Source organism: Martes martes (genome assembly GCF_963455335.1).
Source record: "Martes martes genome assembly, chromosome: X".
Classification (NCBI taxonomy): domain Eukaryota; kingdom Metazoa; phylum Chordata; class Mammalia; order Carnivora; family Mustelidae; genus Martes; species Martes martes.
In genome coordinates, this window is record NC_137897.1 from 116,853,766 (window position 1) to 116,876,190 (window position 22,425).

The 22,425-nt window shown below is 42.9% G+C and overlaps 1 protein-coding gene across 6 annotated transcripts in view; it reads left to right on the forward strand.

Moving 5' to 3' along the window:
• AFF2 (ALF transcription elongation factor 2) overlaps positions 1 to 22,425 on the forward strand; it is a gene marked incomplete at its 5' end in the record, with an annotated part of 456,929 nt that overhangs the window by 302,009 nt on the left and 132,495 nt on the right. For 2 of the 6 annotated variants that reach the window (XM_080795306.1, XM_080795308.1), the window contains 2 exons: positions 16,105 to 16,141; positions 16,480 to 16,531. In XM_080795306.1, the coding sequence (XP_080651432.1) occupies positions 16,105 to 16,141; positions 16,480 to 16,531 (89 nt within the window). Of the gene's footprint in view, positions 1 to 10,394; positions 10,482 to 16,104; positions 16,142 to 16,479; positions 16,532 to 22,425 lie in introns of all 6 variants that reach the window. The other 4 variants (XM_080795307.1, XM_080795309.1, XM_080795304.1 and 1 more) reach the window with 3 other exon arrangements.

Consider the following 22,425-nt stretch of genomic DNA (forward strand, 5'->3'; position numbering starts at 1 on the left):
ACAGGATTGAAGCTTTATAGCATGCTTATGGGGCAAGGTTTTATGTCCACACTGCCTGGTCCCTAGAGTGTTCATATTGAGTTTAGAATGTTCTCCTTCTCCATTAGTCAGGCATCCCTTTAGAAAAAGATATGGCTCTCACTTGCCCTGCTGCTTTGCCAGTCTTAATATGGAATAAAGAAGCTATTTATTTCCCATTATTTGAAGTAATTGCCAAAAGAAACTGATCTGGAGAGAGGAGTGACTGTCCAGGTATTGAAAAATACTCAACCTGTTACGGGCTGGGAATATTCTGAGGGGGCTCTCTGGATCAATTTCACTAAGCCTTAGTCATGCTGGTAATGTTATTAAATTCAGGCGACTGCAAAGACTTTGATGCCTCTGTTGGCTTATTTTTGCTTATTTTTTTTTAATTTTTAAAACAATTTTATTTATTTATTTGTTTGTTTGAGAGAGGGAGCAGAAGCAGGGAGAAGGACAGAGGGAGAAGGAGAGGGACAAGGAGACTCACTGCTAAGTGGGGAGCCTAAAGCGGGCCTTGATCCCAGGACCCTGAGATCATGACCTGAGCCAAAGGCAGATGCTTAACTGACTGAGCCGCCCAGGCTCCCCTGGCTTATTTTTACTTTTATCAGTGGTTTGTGTTGATGGGGGATGAGGGCCTGGTGTTCAATAGCTAGACCAACACCTTATGATCTATTTGTTAATTTCATGTGAATGGGGCAAATCGGTTCCTTTTCATCTCCCTGGTGCTGTGATTCTGTCATTCTAAGAGGAAGGACAATTCCATACAAATCATATTGGCTGGAGTTTCAGCTGTATTGGTGGCCTGATGCCTTATTATTACTAAGATCAGAAATAATGAGAGAAAAAAGCTATGGCCAAGTTCTTCACTGGAGGGCTCTTTCCATGAAAATAGATATTACTTCTTTTTTCCTCAGCAATTGAGCCTTTGTTCCATCTAAAAGCAGTTATCGTGAACTCCTCATTACCATTTTTCTTAATGTGGTAAGTGTAAACTACAAGAAAGCTATCATGTTTGAAAAGCTAAAGCAGCCATTAGAAAGGAATACTGATGCGTTGTGTAAGTCTTTAAAAAGGCTCAGCCTGGGGATTGCACGAAATGTCTCCTCCTGCCTCCCTTTGCCTGGACTTGTCTTTCACTTACCGTAGAATCTGAGTTTCCGCATTTGCAGTCCCGATCTGTCTGTCCCACAGTGTGAGATCAGCACATCTCTTTGGTGGTTTCTGGAACATGATAACAAATTGAATGTGACTCTTTTTTTTTTTTAAATCCAATTCTGATGGGTTTATTTTAGTTCTACTTTTGAACAATATCTAATAATTATTATCCTATACCTCTTCCAATTACAAATACTGTAGTTATGTAGATAGAGCTCAGCTGCATCCTGTGCCTGGATCTGGTCCAGCTACCCAGCTTTTAGATACCTTGCAGATAGTAGACACCCAAGAAAATGTTTTTTCTGGGGGGGTGAATGGAACTAAATGAAGATCAATAAAGACGTTGCTGGGGGAGTGGCCAATGAAGGTGTGTGAATTTTATCAGATCGCTTTGGCTGACCTGCAGCTAAAGGAACAAATTAGAGGTTAACCAGAAAGAATTCTTTCATGTTATGAGGGTATGGTGTGGTGTTCCTTCCAGGGAAGTTGCTCTGGGGAAAAAATGGCTGTACTATTATATCATATTTTAAATGATGGTCATTTGGATGTTGGTGATGGCAAAAAAATTTGAAACACAAAAGCTAGAAACTGAACAGTAAAGTTTAGAAGTCACTTTTGAAAATGAATAATAGTTGTCAAAATTAGCTTCTGGATGAAGAAAACAAATTCCTGAGTTAGGGAAGAAATGGCCTTCAGGAAACCTCAGACACCTCTGATGCCTGGACTGGACCATGGAGCAGAAGCCTTTACCGAAGAAGGCAATTTAGATTGGAATCAATCTTGCAACATTTCCTAATGGGGTGGCCGTTCTTCTGTACTGATTAGTTCAACTAATGGACACAAATGTCCTGAGAAGGATCTAAATTTACAAGGCAATCGTCTCTTGGGGTGTCAAACCCTGTTAATTAGGTGGGCTGTGGCCTTAGGTTGCCACTGCCAAAAACATGTGTAGAGCTCCATGGGTATGGTTGAATTCTGCCCAGTATGTCACCATGGTGGTCTGTCTATCTGTTGCTGCCTTTGGAGAGGTTTCTTGGTGGACTTTGAATACGGAGCATCTGAGTCCCGGCCCATGGCCATACACATCCCTATTATATTTAATGAATGAAACGGAATTCATTCATTGCATCTGGCAATGGCAAGAGGGTGGACTGATTGTCTGAATGAAAACATGATGAAGCCACAGGGTCACCGATCACCATGGTCCCCAACTGCAAATTAGAATTAGGCCCTTTAAAAGTAGAATCTTGGTTGGGGGATACCATGGTGAAAGCAGCCAGTATGAGCTGGACCTTTTGCATATACAGCCCTGGGGCTGATGGAGAAAATTTTGAGATTCCCTGAAGCACCCCCTGGGACTGAAGAGTTTTGCATAAAGCAGTCAATTATTTATTTGAAAGAAAGAAAGAGCACCAGGATTTTTATACCATGTCAGTGAAATCATAACTTAGTGTTAGAAACTTTTAAAAGAATTAGCCTTTTTTTTTTCCCCCTGGTGGATTGCATTTTGTGTTGGCTCATTGTTGGGAAGTTGTGTTTAATAGGACAGTTGATTTTATATGTCTTCCCTATCAGCACTTGCATAGAAATCAGAGATGCAGTCTCAGGAGACTGTCTTAAGACCATTCCAAAGAGAAGAATATTCATTCAATTTCATAGAACAGCATTGTGACCACTAGAGACGCTTGGCAGGAGTATTAGTGATCAAGCCCAAAAAAGTCTATAGTTCTACTGTTTTTGGATTTTCCAAGAGCTGAGCAAATAGTCAGACAAATGGGGCTGCTATCTGTCTCACTGTTAAGATAGAGGGTCCTCCCTAGGGCTTCTCCCCCACTATCCCTGGGAAAATGATGAATTTCCTTAGCCAATTTGTTCAGCCATGTTTGTATGTCATGTAAACAAAGAACCAACAAACAAACAACAAACGCTGTTTCAGATTCAGTTTTGCATCGTAAATATCCTCGACTTTACCGCGATGAAGAATATGATCATTGGCTCATGGAAAGCAGGACAGTTGGTCCATAACCTCCCTGCCCTGCCTTTCTAAGAATCCCTTTAATTCTCCTGCCTTTAGAGATGGGCCTGCATTACCTTCTAAAGAAATAGGCTCCATGATTGGAAAGCTCACAGGAATGGAAAATGTTTTATAGTTTGAGCTAAAATGGGTTCCCTGGTAACTTTTACACATAGGATGGATCTTAACCTCTCAGTCCACAAAGCAGATCCCAGATCTCTTCCACATGAGAGCCCTTAGGGTATTTTAAGTCACCTCTTAGACCTTCCCTCTATCTCTCTCTTCTGTAGACTAAATGTTCTCTTTTAAAGTGCATTTATACATGTGATGAGCTTTCTCAGCTCTTGTGGTCCTCATAGCAGTCCCCAGTAGAGAGTGCCTTATTCCAATGTCCTTGCTGAAATGGGCCATCGAGACTGACACTCGCTTTCCAATGTGGTCTCTCCCATCCAGGATACTAGTGTGTGCGATCAACTACTAACTGACAACCACACTGTGGGCGTCACACTTACCTTCCTATCACTTGTGTTGGTATCGGTTCTTTTGGCTGCTAACCTCCCCGCCCCCAACTCAAATCCTTGGGGTTTTAGCCCATGAATTATAGCCAAGTCAGCTGGGCTTCCTCATTCTGCATGTTTATGCTTGGTTTGTGGAACATATCCGTGGTTTTCGTTTACCTCTGCTAAAATTTCATCTTCCTGGTTTCAGGCCAGGTTTGCAAGATCTTTCTGAATTTTGATTATTCGCCATGTAGTCTCACCTACAATTTGGTTAAGCAGACATTCTGTATGTTCTGAAGTTATTGATTAAATGAGATAGTGTTTCTGACAATTATTTCTTTCAATCAAAAAGTGTAGTAAAAAGTAAGGCATTATTATCATTAAAACTGGTAAACAGGGAAGGACCCCAAATGACAGAGCCCCATGGAATGTCTCTAAAGGCAGCCTTCTAGCTTGACTTTATGTACTCTACAGTTGTTTGAGCTTATTCTGCTGCTCTGTAAATCCCCCTTAACACACAATAACACAACACAACCCCACCCTTAGCTGTAGGAGCTCTGTGTGAGGTTTGATGGATGCCTTCCTTATGCCAAGATGTGCTGTGGCCACTTCCCAGGCTCCAAACTAGGATCTCGTTTCCCAAGTGCTGTCCGTGTTCAAGACTGTGGCCTGGCCAGTCTTAAAAAGGCTCTCGAATCTTAAGTAAGCAGCCCATTTTGTATGAGCATCTTTAGGACAAAACATTTTGGGAAACACAATGTCTATCCTGGGAGGGCCCAGAGGAGAAAGGTAAAGAGAGAGACTGACCAGTAGTTCTTCCCATGTACCCTGCTTCCTTGCATGGGAACTTTTATGACCCTGGCCAAAGGGCTCCATCCTCCAGCCCTTGTTTTCCCAGGGCCTGCTCGGAAGGGGAGCCTGCCAAGGGAAGCAGGCAGGTGCATGTTTCTGCAGGGGTCCCGTGCTCACCGGCCGCACTGGGAGTGAAAGGCTGTGCAGACTACAGTCACCCTGTGGGTCCTCTCCCAGCTCCCAGCTCGGCTCCCTGTGGGGGCCCCAGGCCAAGGCCTGCTCCAGCACCCATGGTCCATTTCCTGTTGAACAGCTGGCCTCACTGCTGCTGCAGAGAACAGTGCTAAAACCCCTGCCTGGGAGAAGCAGAACCTCCTGCAGGCCTGTTAGCAATTGATAGTGGATTGTGGACTGAAGAATTGTCCTGATGCCCAATTCCCCGGGGCCGACCCCGCTGGGAACACCAAGGACCTTTTCCCTTTTCTGCCTAGCAACCCTCATGCCTCACTCCACCTCACTCCCTGTTTCTGGCTCTTCAGAGAACCATCAGGGCCCATGAGTACAAAGGTTCTAAATCCTTTATTCAAGCAAATTAGATTTTCCAGTAAGTTATTGACAGCCTCCTACCCACCCACCCCCAACACATATGAGGTTTTGCTCTGAAGGAGGGAGGGCCCTTTGAAGAAGCAGTCTGGACTCTAGTGAACACACTCACATGCAGAGCTGGGACCCATGGACTAGAGTTCCTAGTTTCAGGTTTTCGTCAGTTCTGGAGTAGGGAAGGTGCCGATGTTCCGTGTCCTTAGGCCCTGTGGCACCCCGGACTGTGCCGTGTCTGTATTTACTTTCCTATTACACTTGCTGGCACTAAAAACAGGAAGAAAGCTATCCCCTCCCCCAATGGCAGTTGGAGTGCAAGGTCACTTAAGTCTAAGTCTCTGAAAATAAACTCCAACCTAATTTTGTGGACTTCTGTTCAATCATATTTGTGTTTTAAAACCACTCAGCTGCTCCCACTGTTATTCTTCATCACAAGAATTTGTACTTCCCAAATTGCAGCTGTTTTGGTCTTCGCATTTCAATAGAGGGGAGGGGCAAGGTGTATGGAGCCCCTCTCAGCTGGAGCCCTGGACGGAGCCTGAGCTGCCTGTCTGCTAAGCTCATGTGGGCAGTGCTCAAGATCTGCTTGCAGGGCTCGTCCTGACGGGTCTTATGCATGTCCAACACCATGCTGTCCAGACCCCTGAGCCGTGCAGTAGCTCCCTTTCCCTTGCGGCAGGCCTGTAGACGTGGCAGCAGAGGTTAACAGTGGGGACAGCTGCGAGAACCCCTGGAGGCCATCTCAGCCAAAGCCCACGTGCTGCAGGTAGGAACACTGAGGCTCAGAGAGGGCAAGCAGCTTGACCAGGGTCACTCAGGTAGCTCTCTGCCAATCTGGGACATGAGTTAAGCTCTCCTTACTCTTAGTCCAGGGATCTTTGGGGGATCATTCTGACTCTAACAACAATAACGAAATATGTAAGATCCCACCATTTCATTCATGAATATAGTTATATGAAAAAATTAATCATCTCTTTAGTTAAATCTTCCCGGTAAGGACCTTAATATTTATGTTATGCTGTTTAACCCAAACATACACCACTTGAACATCTACCACATAGAATGTTCCTCTGAAAGGAATACACATGCAGACACACACATGCACACATGTATGTGCACACATTCGGCTCCTCTCACCTTCACTATGAAGCTTTTCCCAAAAGCCTCACACAATAGATTCCTTCCAGCACCTGGGCATATTCCCCTTGGGAGGTGGTTAGCATGTTAAGCAGAGTGAGCTCTTCTTGAGGAGGAACTTGACTTTGTGTCCTTTCTAGATCCCAGGGTCTTATACATAATGAATATTTGGTAGAAGTTTGTAGAACAAAACAGACCCAGCCATTTACTGATTGTGTGGCCTTGGATAGGTCACTTGATCTCTTGTGTCTCCAAAGGAGAATGATGGTAACTCCTGCCTCTTTATTTTGTAGCATACAAAGACTGAGTGTGGAAACTGAGTGCTTGGCACACTCTAAGTGCTTGGTGAATCTTGCTATGATTCTTATTATTAATTCAAACACAGAAACTTCAGACACTAATAATATCTCATATTAACTAGTCACTACATACTAGGCACTGGAGATACAAAGTTGAGGAAGACAAGGCTGGGACAACATCCTAGTTACTACAAAGAACAGCTAGCCAGACAGCTCTGTGTTAGGGGAGTCTGGAACCCAGACTTTCTTCTGCTCCTCAGCCAGTGGTGCACCCAACTTGTGTGTCTAAGTCCAACAAACTGATCCTTCCTACAAGTTGTTTTGGATTCACCAGGGTTCTAGCCATGAACTATGATATGGATAATATGGTGTAGAAGTAATCACTCGTGGAAAACTGGGCCTTATCTGGGCCGCTGGAATGGCTCAGTTGGTTGCGCATCCGACTCTTGATTTTTGGCTTAGGTCATGATCTCAGGGTCAGGAGATTGATCCCCCTGTCAGGCCCTGTGCTTAGCAGGAGTCGGCTTGAGATTCTCTCCCTGGGTCCCTCCACACCACCCCTGTCAAGTAGGTTAAAAAAACCTTAAAAACAAAAAAGAGAAAGAAAGAGAGGGATGCCTGGGTGTCTCAGTCAGTTGAGTGTCCGACTCTTGGTTTCAGCTTAAGTCATGATCTCAAGGCCATGGGATGGAGCCCTGCATTGGGCCCTGTGGTCAGCATGGGGTCTGTTTGAGATTCAGTGCCACCCTCTGCCCCTCCCCCAATTCATGCTCTAAACAAACAAACAAACAAACAAATAAAATCTTTTAAAAAAGAAAAAGAGAATTGGGCCTTTTCTGATTTTTCTGGGTTTGACATTGAAGTCTTCAGTTCACACTAATTTAAGCATCCACCCCATGGTTAGAAATCACATAGAATTCTCTGTCGCTTGTGAAACCTATTCTTTGTCAAATGCTGAAAGATAACACGTCATTTCTTCCTTCATTCTTTCTCCATTAACCATGGTAGTCAACTCTACAATAATGGTCGACCTATCTGGGGTAGAGGAAAGAATGTGTGCTTTGGAACTTGTCCTCAGCATTCACTTACCACTGTCCAATGGCAAGATGAGCCCCTGCTTTAGTTCTTTCTTGGGGAGGATTGAGGGAGCCTGGAGATGAAGGAGCTTCAGACCCATCACGTGTGCATGCATGCCTACATCTGTGTTGTTAGTGGGAGTGGTGCTTGGTGTTCAGCATGGGTGCTCAACCCTGGAGCCTGTTGTAGAAGCTTTGGCAACACTCTGCAGCGGGTGCTTATCCCTACCTGATGAACAGGCAGATTTAGTATAGTTAGATCGGGATGCATGGGTGTTCTTATCTTGAGAATAGCAAGAACGTAAAAATAGATTAATATCCTTCAAGTGTGAATGAAAAGGATGACAATGGAAAATCTGCTGTGAGCCTTTCACACTTTACAGGTCTAGCTCATTTTGAGGAAGTGAAAGAACTTGCACCAGAGTTTCTTGCTGAAGATAGCCTTTCAGGAAATTATATTCCTTTCAACTACACCTTCTGTGCTTTAATCAAATGCATCAGTGGTAACACGGAATTGGCTTGCCATTTCCTGAAATCTCACGTTTCCAATAGAGAATCAGTTGCTGAAAATGCAAACGCGGTCATGGTTCCATTGGCCTGGTCAGCAATGTGGCATGCTTGGACAGCGATTTGAGATAACCCCGTTCTGCCACAGAGTAAATTCAGATGACCTGGGGGAGAGGGGTACACCTCTGAGGAGGGAGTTCATCCTTTCAGGTGTCTGAAACACATTTTCTTTTTTTTTTTTTTCCAAAGATTTTTATTTATTTATTTGACACAGAGAGAGAGATCACAAGTAGGCAGAGAGGTAGGCAGAGAGAGGGAGAAGCAGGCTCCCCGCTGAGAAGAGAGCCCGATGCGGGGCTTTATCCCAGGACCCTGCGATCATGACCTGAGCCAAAGGCAGAGGCTTAACCTACCGAGCCACCCAGGTGACCCTGAAACACCTTTTCAAAAACCCAGGGGCACTGCCTAGTTGCTGATAAGAGACAACTCTTCCCGATCCCAACGGGGGCCTTCCTGCCCCCTGGCTAAATAAGACCTGTATGTTTTACATGGGACAGATTTTGGAGAAGACCAACCTTCATCAGTAAAAGAAAACACCTAAAATGTAAAATAAATCCTTCATTAATTAGAATTAGGCTTCCAACTCTTGTCGTGGAGAGTTACTTTGGGCCAGTGTTGATGAATGCAGAAGTAGCATAGGAACGTTATCAACTGCATACAAATGCACAACTCAAAAACACTTGAAAATAGTCTCTCTCTTAAGTAGGTTAAGCATCCCCTCTAAATCTCATATGCATTTTTAATGTCCTTAGTGCCTCCTTTTAAATAGTGCTAGGTAGACTCCAATCTGTGTCAGCCCTTGTCTGAATCATACTTACGAATTCTGCTTCAGCACTGCTGCTGTGAATGAATCCATGAAGTAGTTCTTCATACATCAAAGGCTCTTTTTGAACTGGGTAATTATAGAAGGGGGGGAATATGTTTTAGTGCTACCTGAGAGTTCTTATTAATATTACCTTTGAAATGACTAATTATGTTACCCGTAAAGATGGGGAGAAAGTGTTATGTAACTGGCTCATTGAAAAAAAAAAAAGACCTTTCATAAACTTTGATCCTCTCCACTCCTCCCCAAAGCTCTCCTTTTTGTCCATCATTGCACTGGTTTTTATGTTGAGTGTTTCTACACCAGAATGTCTGATGAGTGCAACACAGGCTGGTCTGCTCCTGCTTCACAAACTGTGTCATCCTTGGTGCTGAGACCTTGGGCCTATGATTTAGTTACCCTTCTTATTCGGGTAAATCATGTTGGCCACAAGCCCTATGACTCAAGCAAGATTTGAACAGCAGCTCTTTTCAAACTGGGAGTTTGAAGGAATCCAGAAGGTGCCCCTGTTGATAATGGAGAGTGGGAGCTGCAGGGACCTCTCCTTCCTACGTTGAGACTTGAACTCACAGGAGCACCCTGTGTCTGGCTGGGTGGAATGGCACTACCAATCTCATAGTAACCTTCTCTGTGAATGAGAACAAATTCTCCTCAGTGGCCTTGTCTTTGCATGGAAAAATCAACGACACATGCCCAACCTTGTCACTGTGAGGCTCCACCAAGGGAAAGGAGTATCAGAGTATCCAGAGGGAGGGAGCAAAGGTAGTGACCGTACTGCCCTGCCCCCGCCGAGCTGGGCAGATCACATGGGAAACAGGATACCAGGAGCTGGAAGAGCCCCAGGCCATCAGAAGGCCCTCCTGGAAGCACCTAGGAGAGTTGACAGAATGCAGAACCCAACCATTAGAAGAAAAGTTAAAGGTTCCCAATGAATGAAGAAGCTACAAATGTCTCAGACTACAGAAAGGCAGCACCAGGGGATAGGATTGCTGTCTTCCACCAGCTGAAGGCTTGCATGTGAAAGAAGAGAAGAGATATATTCTGTGAGGTTCCAAAGTACGATCCTTAGAGAGTGACTCCTGGGAGACAGGCGTTTAGCTCACAACGAGGAGAAATAGTGTGATCGGGCTGTCTCAATGTGGGACAGGCTGCTTCAAGACTTAGTGAGCTCCCTGTTCCTGGCTCTGTGGGAGTTGATGTCAGATGGCCCCTTGTGTCGTAGATAGGCTTCCAGAACCAGGATGGGGAAGGGGAGCAGATGGAATTGATTTAAGTTCTCCTGAAAACAATTAAGGCCAGCTGAGTCCTTAAGTATTTATAAAGGACCCTACTATATTTAGTGCCAAGAAAGTATTTGATTTGCTAAGTGCCCCAAAATAAAGTTTCTTTGTTTTTCCTCACCAGGAGATGACCCATTCCTGGCCTGCTCCTCTCACTGCCATGCATACTTCCAGAAACTCCGAGAAGAACTCACTTTGCATCCCAGGACAGGTCAATTCTCTTGCTACCTCCATTTTCCTTTATCTTATTTCAGTTGTACCAGTCTTCCAACTGGAGTCTTAAAAATACCGATGGCCTCGGTGTTCTAGTGCTATAAAATCTAGACTTCCTCAGGGTGCCGGTGTGGCTCAGTCAGTTGAGCATCCAACTCTTGGTTTCGGCTCAGGTCATGGTCTCAGGGTCATGAGATCAAGCCCTGCATTGGGCTCCATGCTCAGCACAAAGTCTGCTTGAGATTCTTTCTCCCTCCCTCTTCCTCCCCATCTGCTCCTCTTCCTGCTTACCCTCTCTCTCTATAATAAATAAATAAAATCTTTACAAAAATCCAGACCTCCTCTTGCCCCTTGAGATGTTAATATAAATCTCCTTTTTCCTGAAGCAGAGTCTTTTTTAAAAGATTTTATTTATTTATTTGAGAGAGAGAGAGAGCGCAAGTGAGAGGGAGAGAGAGAAAACACGAGCAGAGGGAGAAGGAGAAGCAGACTCCCCACTGAGCAGGGAGCCCGATAATGGGCTCGATTCCAGGATCCCAGGATCAGGACTTGAGCCTAAGGCAGAAGCTTAACCTACTGAGCCACCAAGGTGCCCCCCAAAGGAGAGTCTTTAAGAACATATATACTCAGATGCTGGCCTGTATATTGTACTATGTAGAGCCCTGTCACTGTCCAAGTTACTGTGTCCAGAACTGATGAATCACAAGAATGAGCTCATCCATTTAAGAAGACCAACTAGGTGATGTAACAACAACATCCAAGATGTTTTTTTAATTGAAAAACTATACTCTTCACCCTAATGGGTCGATTTTCAATTTTGTTTATCACCTTCCAGTCCTTGCTCACAAACACACAGATCTTTACACGCCAACACATCATACTGATAGAACTTCAAATGTTTACTTTTTTTCCTCACCTGCTCCCAGTAAGATTTTTTTCTCACCGTCAGTTTTTAAAATGCTGAAATCGCCATGGCTATTCTAATAACACACTTTAAAAGAAACAGTAATGTCTTTCTCCCTTCCTTCCTTCCATCCAGTTAACCATCCATCCATCCATCCATCCATCCATCCATCCATTTATCCAGAAACCATTTTCTGAGGTCATATAATAAGACTTAAAGGTAGGGATGAAGAAAAACCCTCCATGGGTTATCAGCTAAATGACAAAACAGTGCAGGAAGTGTCTTCACAGAGAATTGGAGGTTCAGAGAAGTATCTAACAGTCCCTGGGTGTTGAGGAAGAGCTCAGAGAGGTGGCAGAATTTGTAAGATGCTTACAACTTTGACAGGTGGAGAAGGACTGGAAAGAAGAACACTCCACTGCAGAACGGGATGGGCTAAGGCACGAGAAGATGTAGGATCATGGCATAATCCATACTGATGTGGTCTCAAGTGGCTGGTTCAGAGTTCATGTGATGGGAAGCGGAGAGAGATCTGAACCCCAGGCAAATGAGTGCATCTCTGTAAAAGACCTTGAGTACCAGTCAAGGAATTTAGACTATTTGTAGAAGGAGGAACCCAGTCATCCTTTGGTTTCTAGGGTCATGAGTTTTAACAACATTGGCCAAAATTGCATTTAGTCATCCCTGCCCACATTCGAAAGGGATCAGAAATAAGTGAGCAGCAACCCTCTCTTTCCAGGTCTGGTGTGTGTGTCATTCACTCTTGCACTCCCACTGCCCCTCCTTAGGCTGCTCTGGGCTTGGGGTCTTCTCTCTAACATCCCTGCCAAGGGATCCATCCAGACATTTCAGCCGTTGAATCCATCCCTGGTTCAGCAATTGCAGTGTTTTCAGCTGTGTTCTCCAATTTTGGAGATAATTTGTGCAAGTTGCAATTTTGACATTTACAAGTGTATACAATAGAACTGGTTGTTTAAATGGGCTTTTTGTAGTAAGTGCACAATTTGGAATCAAGCACGAGTTGCATTTTCTGCCAGTTATCTGTGCTCCCATTGACCCCATGATAAAGGTAGAGGCAACTGGCATGAAATGGTGAAACCAGGATGGATACACACCCACTCTTTTGTTTCACTTGATTCCTGCCAAAATGTTGGTTTGAAAGAAAAGTACATCAACACCGTAATGCCGTGATGTGCATTGCCTCATTCTAAGCACATCATATCTAGTAAATAATTCAATCCTCGTTGAAACCCAAAGAGATTGGTAATTCAACTCTCCCTAACTCACAGATGAGGAAACTGAGGCACAGAGTAAAATAATGTGCTCTGAATCACCCAGCTAATAAATCAGCGAACCACCCTTTTGATTCAGGTGTTATGACGATGTGTTTATCACACAGGTTTACAGATGCCTTGGTTCAAAGTCCATTTTCCAAAACATGGCCATGTACAGTAAATACACTTGTCTAGGTGCCCCCCTTCCCTCAGCACTCGTGCCAGACCCAGGTGACACCATCTTTTCAGAAAGCATGCATATCGTACATTCATGTTAGAGCCGGAGAATCGCCTTGGGGGCTGCAGACCTGGCTGCTTTTAATCCTGGCTCTGCCGATCACTAGCCAGATGGTCCAGCTTCAGTTCTTAGGAGCCTCAATTTCCCCATCTGTGCTATCTGTGCATGTATCTGCGCATGCACGCCTGTGTGTACCATGTAATCCCCATGGGGTTTTCAGCTCAGAGAGTCAGTGAGTCTGCAGACTTACGAAAACAGACACAGTTGAAAATTCCCAACTTACTGAAATTTACGCTCACATTCCAAATTGAAAATGCCCTTTTCTCAGAAGGGATAAAAGGACTCACAAGGAAGGGAGTACACTGCTGAGCAGAAGTGAGGGAACTGATAGTGTCCTCAGGGTAAGTTCAGTCAAGGCTTCGCAGAGGTGATCCAACTCTGGTGTCTATAACTCAAGCTTTCTTGGGATCCAGCCACACTGATTCATTTACATATCAGCTGCAACTGCTCTTGCAGGGCAGTGACAGAGTTGAGTACTTGTGACAGAGACTATATGCCCAACCCACCCCAAAGCTAAAAATCTTGAGTGTCCTGCCCTTTACAGGAAAAGTTTGCCAGTCACTGCTCTGGACCAAGATCCTGTGGGAATGTCTGATTGTGGGCTTATCATCACAGTTATTACTGAAAATATTCTCACTTAAGTTTGTGAAAACAATTGGATGTCATTATATTCTGTTACTAAAATTACTTATGTGCCATGTCTATGAAAGAAACACACAGATCGAAGTCAGGCCTCTTTTTAAAACAAAATTATATTATGGGCATCAACAATTATGGCAAGAACAATGCAGATTTTTCACACAGCCAAGCTAATTCCAGTTGGGAATGGGTGCGTTTGTACAGTAACTTGAGTGTTATCCAAAGGTGTTTCATTTGTTTGGAATTCTGGTTTTAAAAAGTCTTATGTGGTGAAAAAACAATGAATACTGTTACACTGAAAATAAATAAAAAATTTAAAAAAAAAGAAATTTATCTCTGATCCCATGAATCACTAAATTCTGTACCTGAAACCAATTTTACTGTATATGTTAACTAACTAGAATTTAAGTAAAAACTTGAAATAAAAAAAAGAAAAAAAAAAAGAAAAAAAAGTCTTATGCAGCTTAACATTAAAAACAGTAATAAAGGGGCACCTGGGTGGCTCACTCAATAGAGCATCCGGCTCTTGAGCTCAGAGTTGTGAGTTCAAGTTCCACGTCAGGTGTGGAGACTACTTAAAAAAAAAAAAAGTATCAAGAATGTATAACTCCAGTAACCCAAATGCAATAAATAATGCAATCCTCAAATTCATTTCATAAATCACTGCCCCAATGCTTTGAACAACTGACTGTTCGGACCTAAAGTCCAGAATACTTGGATGAAGATTAAAACTTCGGGTCATCTTCCTGGGACCAGTACAGGGCTTGGCTAGCTGCATGTGTCACTCTAACCAAGTGTTTGGTTTATTTGACTTAGGAACTTGTCATTTGATTCCCAGTGGTATATGAGCCCAAATTTGCCCCATATGATTGTAATGAAATCCCTTATAAAAAATAACAGGTAGAAATATTGTATATAGTGAAGGGCATACAAATGGTTAACCCCTCATTTATTTGGCATCCCAGGAAAGAAATGAGGTGTTCTGGGCAATCAAAATTCTTGGATAACCAAAGGCCCATCCTTCCATAGGAATCATGTAATACGAATCATTTTGAGATGTAATTAATATTTTTCTGACTTTTTATAAATATTCTACTAAACGTGCTTTCATATTTCTTGATAACTTAGACATTATGATGAGCACCGGTTATTGGACTATGTTGTAATTATGCCCTCAGGAGCTATTAAGATGCATAGGAATGCCTGCCTCTATATTAAATAGCCATAGACTCCCATGCTTTGTAAGTTCTAACTTGGCTGTGTTATCTTCTTTGGCCCCCTTCTTTGGTTTTCATGTCTCAGTGTTCCCAGTGGCTGTGCCTCTAGGACAGTTTCCCCTTCCTCACCATCGATGATTTGCTAAGAATTGGGAATCAAATGGCCATCCATGTTAGAGTTTTCTGTCAAAAGTCAGTTCTCTATCGAGGGTGGAGAAGCCTTTGAGTATCCTTTTCCATCTCATGTGGAGTTTATGGTAGTCTTCTGGAGTGGCGATCTTGCTGGAAGCGAAGTCTCCTTAGCAACAAAATCATGCTAAATAGATCAAAACATTCACTTGCCATGAAAGCACAGTGTTATTGTTCTTGATTACTTCTCTTAAAGACAAATGATGTTGTGATTTTGTTTTTCCTTGTATAGGGTGGCAAGATTAGGCTTCAAAACTAGATTACTTACAGCAGCAGTGGACATAACCAATTCTTGTATTCCCTTGAATTCGTTGTCTCCCTCTTGAAGCTCTTGTCTTGCAGTCAGTTCTCTCCCTTCTGTCCCCATGGTGTCATGCGTGCCCTGTCCATTGCAGTAGTACTTCTGCCTGCGAGTTTGGGCAGGATCCACACAGGTGTGCCATGCTCCCAGCAAGCACCATGTGTAGAAATCAGTATTTCTCAAAATCAGTGAATGAGTTGCGTGCAGGGTGACTTTAAAATCAAATCTAAATCCCTTTAAATAATGTGCTCCACTCGCATATTTCAAATGGCTTCCTGTACATCACCAAATTTGTAATGAAGTTTTAAGAACACTTGTCTTGTGAAAACGAGATCCATCTATCGTGTATGTATCACAGTTAAGGTAGAAAATTGGAGTTGTTCCTATAAAAGGGAGCAACTGAACACATCTATTAATTTCGGTCTTGTTTACACTTCAACAAAAACCAGGATCATTTGTTAGTTTGAACCAGAGCCCCTTTCCTTCCTTAGAGACATCATTGCTAGCTAAGTGAGAAATTAAACACTTGAATTTCACACATGCGGGTCATTCATTCCCATGTTGCACACGTTTCATCAGTCTGATGGAATGGCAGTTATGGTCATGTTATGGCAGGTGTGACTAGCAAATGTTTATCCTTCAAATAGACCTAGGGATAGAAGCCGACTTAATGAAATTGTTAAGAGTGGCTTCTTTTTGGCGAACACTAGGAAAGTTCTGCCTTCAACAATAACAAATACACCTTTTGTTCCTTCTGTAGTATTTCACTAATATTTGTCTCATGTGTTCCTCCTTATAGGAATCCCAACACCTGACTCCAGGATTCACCTTACAAAGTAGGTGTTTTTAAAAAATTATACTTAGTCCAAACATTCATGTCATCTCCTCCCCTACTTTCTTCTCTTTCCTACCTGATATCATGAAAACATGAATTGACAGTGGCAAAAAGCCATACCGTGATATATCCAATTGGTTCCTTTACTTTTTCATCTGTGATTTATGACAGGATGCTAAATATATATGCGTGTGTGTGTGTGTGTGTGCGCGCGCGCGCGTGCGCGCGCGTCTGTGTGTGTAACTGGAAGGGCTGCATGTTTGAAGACCGATTTCATTCAGAATGATCATTTGACAGTAGGAAATGTGGGTAGTAATTGCATGTGCCCTTTCTTTTCAGAGTGGAGTGACCCAACCAGCAGAGCTTCTACGAAGTTAGTATCACTGGAGGCGTGAGTACTTGGCTTTCCAAAGCAGGCTTCTTCAGGGGCATTTGGCAAGGAAACATTGCCTCAGTGCTAAGTGAATCTTGTTCTCTCTCCTGCTCCTCGAAAATTGGAGCCTTGGCTCATAGTAATATGGAGTTTGATTAGAGAGGAGAACGAGATCTCCCACAATAAACGAGTAATAGTAAAAATGAATTAGGTCACCATTAGACTCTCTAGTGAGATAAATACAGGCTGGATTAATAATACCTGGAATATGAAAACACCTGTGATTCTTGACTAGTTGTCTGAACATCATGTAACTTCCACCACAGACCTCATCATACATGATATTCAGAGACAACTGGCTAGGATGAAGAAAGGATACATCTCAGCAGCCATGTTGGGACATGAAGTGTTGAGTGGATTGTTATGGCCAGTCAGCCTGAGACCTTGCTGTTTGCATGTCATCTGGTGACTGTATATTACAGACAAGCAAGGAGAGCCAGGAAGAGATGGAATAAGAGATTACATGATGCTGGGTTAAAGTTCAGAAGCCAGGGCCCTGCGATTCTCTCAGCACTGTCTTCATTTGTTATTAATGCTAACTAAAGGAAGGGTAAGGAGAAACCAATTTTCTCAGATTAACTACTGTAGATTTTGTAATACCCATTTGTCCAAGAATGTATCAAGGGAGTATTTCTCTCACAACTTCTTCCATTCCTAGTAATGGAAAATGAAAGTCAGCTTTTCTATGTGAGTAATAGTTATATAACTTGAAAATTTTTGAAATGAAATAATTTATGACATTCAAGTGGTCTAAGGGCACATTTGAAGTAAATCACTTACCTTTTGGAAGATCGCAAATAATTGCCAAAACAAGTGGGGATGACTCCCAAATAGACCGCAGCTCTAAGAAAGGCAATGGCATTTCAGTGTTCCTAGTTCCATTGAACAGCAAAGCCCCCAGAGCCCTGGCCCCATCATCAGTCCTGTTGTTTGGTTTTCTGGCCTGATCTGTGCCTTCTCATTCTAAGTTCAATTTCAGCAACCAAGAACTCTCATTTAAAGAGGTGAGAAAAAAGTAAGAAAGGGGGAAAATAAAGCCATAACCCTGAATTAAGGACCAAATTATGTGGAAACATGGAAATCCAAATCGTCTTTGATATTGTTCATTTCAGCTTTTCCATTCATTGCCTCTTGAATTGCCCTTCCCCTTGTGATTCTGTGATTCTAGTAAACAATAGGTTTTATTCTCATACCTTGCCCTCCTCCCATTAAAATGTCAATAAAATTAATACACAGACACATGCACACACACACACACGCACACATGCACACACTTGAGCATTTAGGAAATCAACACAGGTTTCCAGAGTTGAAAAAATATAACAGTATTTTTCCCACTGGAAAATGATCTTACTCCTGAAGCAAGAGTATTATGCTCCTGCTGTGAAATATGCTGATTTCCATATAGACCATAAAATTCAATATTTCAATAGTTTGTAACTAACAGAAATAAACTCGTCAGTTGTGATTTATAGTTAGAAGCTGCATTTCCAGAAAACAGCATTTCATAGCACAGGGGTATATTGCGTAATTCGGTAGGACTAAGGTTCTCTATAGGAAGCGTCGATAAAACTGGAAGGTGCTGAGTCCACTTTATGAATGAGCTTCTCTCTTTTTTAGCTACTGGATCTAAGCGCCAAGTGTTGTCCATCAGATTTGAGCTGGAATAAGTTCCCTTCTTTATTGTAGGGTGTGGATATTTTTACTTTTAGCTTCCAAACTATTATCCGCTTAGCCATTTCTATTACTCTCCCCTATTTTACTACTGTGTGCTTTTCAAGCCAGCTTCTAGGATTTTCCATGTGGCAGGGTAATCCTGCAGGCAACTAAGAACTTTCTGTGTGTAGATAGCCACTGGTGGCTTGAGTTGGGTGGGAAACAGCCCTGAAGTTGGCCCCTGCTGCAGGAGAGACACCTTCCTGAGACTGGCAGATATCCTGGATATGCTCCTGCCACTTTACTGCAGTGAGAGAGTAGAGAGTCTTGCAAAACAGAATCCCTTAATTACTGGGAGACATTATTAGTTTTCCTCATCTTTGCTTCTCTTTCCCAGCTGATGAAAGGCAGACCTAACATTTGGGCCTGGATTGTTTGTAAGGACTGCATGTATGGGCAGCAGGTTCCAAAGCACTGATCTAAGTATGCCCAAATCCAAACTGGGAACCTGCCAGGCTCCCTCTGTGTTCCTGACAGCCACACTTTCTCTGGGCCTGACCCCAGCAGTCTGACTGGCTTTTGGAGAACTGGGTCTTTCCTTGCTCAGTAGATTTCACTGTCATACAATGTTTTTTATGGGATGTCCATCCATGGGGCACCATCCTACCCGCTCTGTCTAGAACTCTCACTGCCTATTAGGCAAGAGCATTAGACAAGGGGAGTTCCAAGATCTGAGTTTGCTTCTCTCTTCCATGGTAGTTATAGTATTGGGGGGAAAGCACTGATTCAGATAATAGGATTCAGATAATATGAGTCTAAATTATGGGGGAACTTTTTATTTCAAAATATACAGATAGAGCCCCCTAGGGGAAATTCAGCAAATTAATGAGCTAGTGTATACACATAAAGGTATACACACAAACACTTGTCAGAATTCAAAAATAGAGCTTCCCTATGACCCTGCAATTGCACTACTGGGTATTTACCCCACAGATACAGATGTAGTGAAAAGAAGGGCCATCTGTACCCCCATGTTTATAGCAGCAATGGCCATGGTCGCCAAACTGTGGAAAGAACCAAGATGCCCTTCAACGGATGAATGGATAAGGAAGATGTGGTCCATATGCACTATGGAGTATTAGGCCTCCATCAGAAAGGACGAATACCCAACTTTTGTAGCAACATGGACGGGACTGGAAGAGATTTTGCTGAGTGAAATAAGCCAAGCAGAGAGAGTCATTTATCATATGGTTTCACTTATTTGTGGAGCATAACAAATAACGTGGAAGACATGGGGAGTTGAGGGAAATTGGAAGGGGAGGTGAACCATGAGAGACTATGGACTCTGAAAAACAATCTGAGGGTTTTGAAGGGGCGGGGGGTGGGAAGTTGGGGGAGCCAGGTGGTGGGTATTAGGGAGGGCACAGATTGCATGGAGCACTGGGTGTGGTGCATAAACAATGAATTCTGTTACGCTGAAAAGAAATTAATAAAAAAATAGAAGAGGTTGGATTTGGAAATGAGTAAATAAATAGCAAATATATCCTAAAATTAAAAAAAAGAATTCAAAAGTAAACAGTTACACTCTTTAAAAAAGTTATACTCTTTAGTAATTAGACTTAACAACATAAAAGTGCCTTTACCTTTAACCCTTAATAAGTTCTAGAGGGAAGAAGACCCAATGGTTTTTGTTTCCCTCCACCTCTGTGAGTCTTAGAACAGGCCTCACCCAGGGCTTCTAAATCAAGTGGAATTTCTAGTCTCTTAAAAAAGGTCCCTCTCCCAAAAGAGGGTAGGTCATGGGCATCTGAATGTCAAACTGTATTTTTCAGGACTCTAGACTCATATATTTGTGTGGTAATATCATGTCCATTCTGCCTCTGAAAGATCCATTTATTTCCATTATGAGATTCAGGGATTGAATGTACATTGTGTTACTTTCTAGTTTCTTAATGAAGCCATTGAGGACTGATGGAGGAGAAAACTGAAACCAAACCCAAAGAACTTGGATTGTCTTTGTCGAGTTGGATTGCTTCATCTAGTTTATAATACCTTGTCAATTCTTTGTCATTACAGTGGCTTTACAAAAATTCATGACCTTGTTGGTCTTTTACAAGCCATCCTAAATAGGAACAGATAAGATACATTCAGTCTCCCTGAGAAGCATTTTCAGACAGCATCCATGTACTCAAGTGTATCTGTGTACTCAGTCCTTGACGTCAGCTAATTCTGTGAGCGCTGTTGAGAAGATGTAAGCTCCAAGTATCCAGCGCCTTTGTTATACTTGGTTGTTAGCATCTGGACCCTGTCCAGTTGGAAACCCTCCAGACCCCCTCTTAATCAAGCCACTCCTTTGTTTTAAGCCCTGCTCTCTCAAATGTCTGGATGGTTTCCATAAAAGCCCAATATGGAGGCAGATGTAGCCATAATGCTGTTCTTGCCATAAAACCAGTTCTTTCACTTACAGTCTTAGCTACAGGTTTTCAAACATTCCAGCCATGAACCCAGAGACTTGATGGAAGGCCTCACGGAGACAGACTAGTTGTGGCCAGTCTCCATTCCCCTGCAGCGGATGGGTATGTACACTATACGAATGGATACTTGAAGGTAGTGCTAGTTAGGAGGAAAAGGAAACATTTTGGCTTATGAGGGCCCAGAAGGGCAAAGTGAGTTATACTGCTCCTTGGCAGGTGAGCCTGAAGGCAGGCCTCTTTCCCCCCGACCACGGTGCCCTTTCTCGTGGGCGTTCATGAGTTCAGGGATTCAGAATAACCCATTCGGCATGTTGAACATGGAAGACTTGGACAGCTGAACTTAGTTATAGCCAAACCTGCTCAAAATTGCCTTAAGTAAAGCATGATTTCTAAACTCTTCTCTATGTGGTAGGAAGAGTTCCTTACCACAGAGACTACAAAGACTATTAGAATGTTTTCCACTTTACTATAACCAATAACAAGCATTATATTAGTTCTCAGGTGAATTCTGGATTTTTTAACCCTCTCAAAAAAAAAAAAAAAAAAAAAACCTTCATGTTCATTACAACCCTGACCGTCCTATCTAAAATTTCATCACTGAAAAAATCTGATTTGAGATTCAAGAACCACCAGGACCTCTTGTGGAACACTAGCCCACATCTCCAGCAATTTCATATACTCTTCCATAAGTGGATGTTTGGTCTGCTTTTTAGCTACAACTCTGGTAGCAAAGCGACTGTGTCGTGAGGCAGGGGGATGGGGGCTGTGATTTTCTTAATCAGATGAATTCTTAATCAGAATCCATGATTTGGCACTTGGAATTTGGATCTGCTATTGAGGAGTGTGAGGCTTACGAACACCCAACTCAACCACCCTGACGACCTGGTCGGTCATCTTGACAGCTTTTACTAGTTGTAGCCATTCCAGTTTCCAGGCCGAGACGCCTGCCAACTCTTGCTTTGAGCCTGTCTCGTAGGCTCTGCATCTCGGAGCTTGCCAGCTTTTCCTAAGGACTTAATATTTTTCTGGATGTTCTCCACCACATCAGGGAAAGCCACCTGGGAGCAGAGGAAACAAAATTTGGCAGCCTGTTCAAGCTGTGAATTAAAGGTAATTCACAGTTTGAAATGAATCAGCATGAGGTCCTTAAGAAGAGTAATCAGACATCGAGAGGATTTTATTTTGAGGATTGTGTATTGGCTAATGGGACAACAAGCAATATTGGCATTTGGAATGTTCATGTCAGGAAGCGCTGAAGCTGCTGGTGCTTGACAGGCGCCAAGACTGAAAAGTGAGGCTTCTTCGGCGAGAGGACTGGGCTTCCACTTTCCTGACAGAAGCTCAAAACAGGGATGTCTTTGCGCAGTGAGCATAAATCTTGAAAGATCAGATTTGATTTCTGTGTTGTTCACGTGCCCAAGATTCATCTGTTTCTGGTGGATTGTGAGAATCTGTAATTAGAAGCCAACGTCTCTCTCTCTTTCTCTCAGGGAAAAGTCAAGTATCTCTTTTTTTCCACCTGATTTGCATGCATTTTTATTCATTCATTCAGGCTTTCTTTCCTTTCCACAAAAATGCATGAAGCTTGGGGTGAAGCCTTGTGGTAAATTCACACGTCTTTCCTTCCAGGAGCTCCCAGTGAAGGTTACACTCACACTGATGACACCAGTACTGCAACTAAACCATATCAACTGAGTGTCTACTATGTGCCAGGCAGTTTGT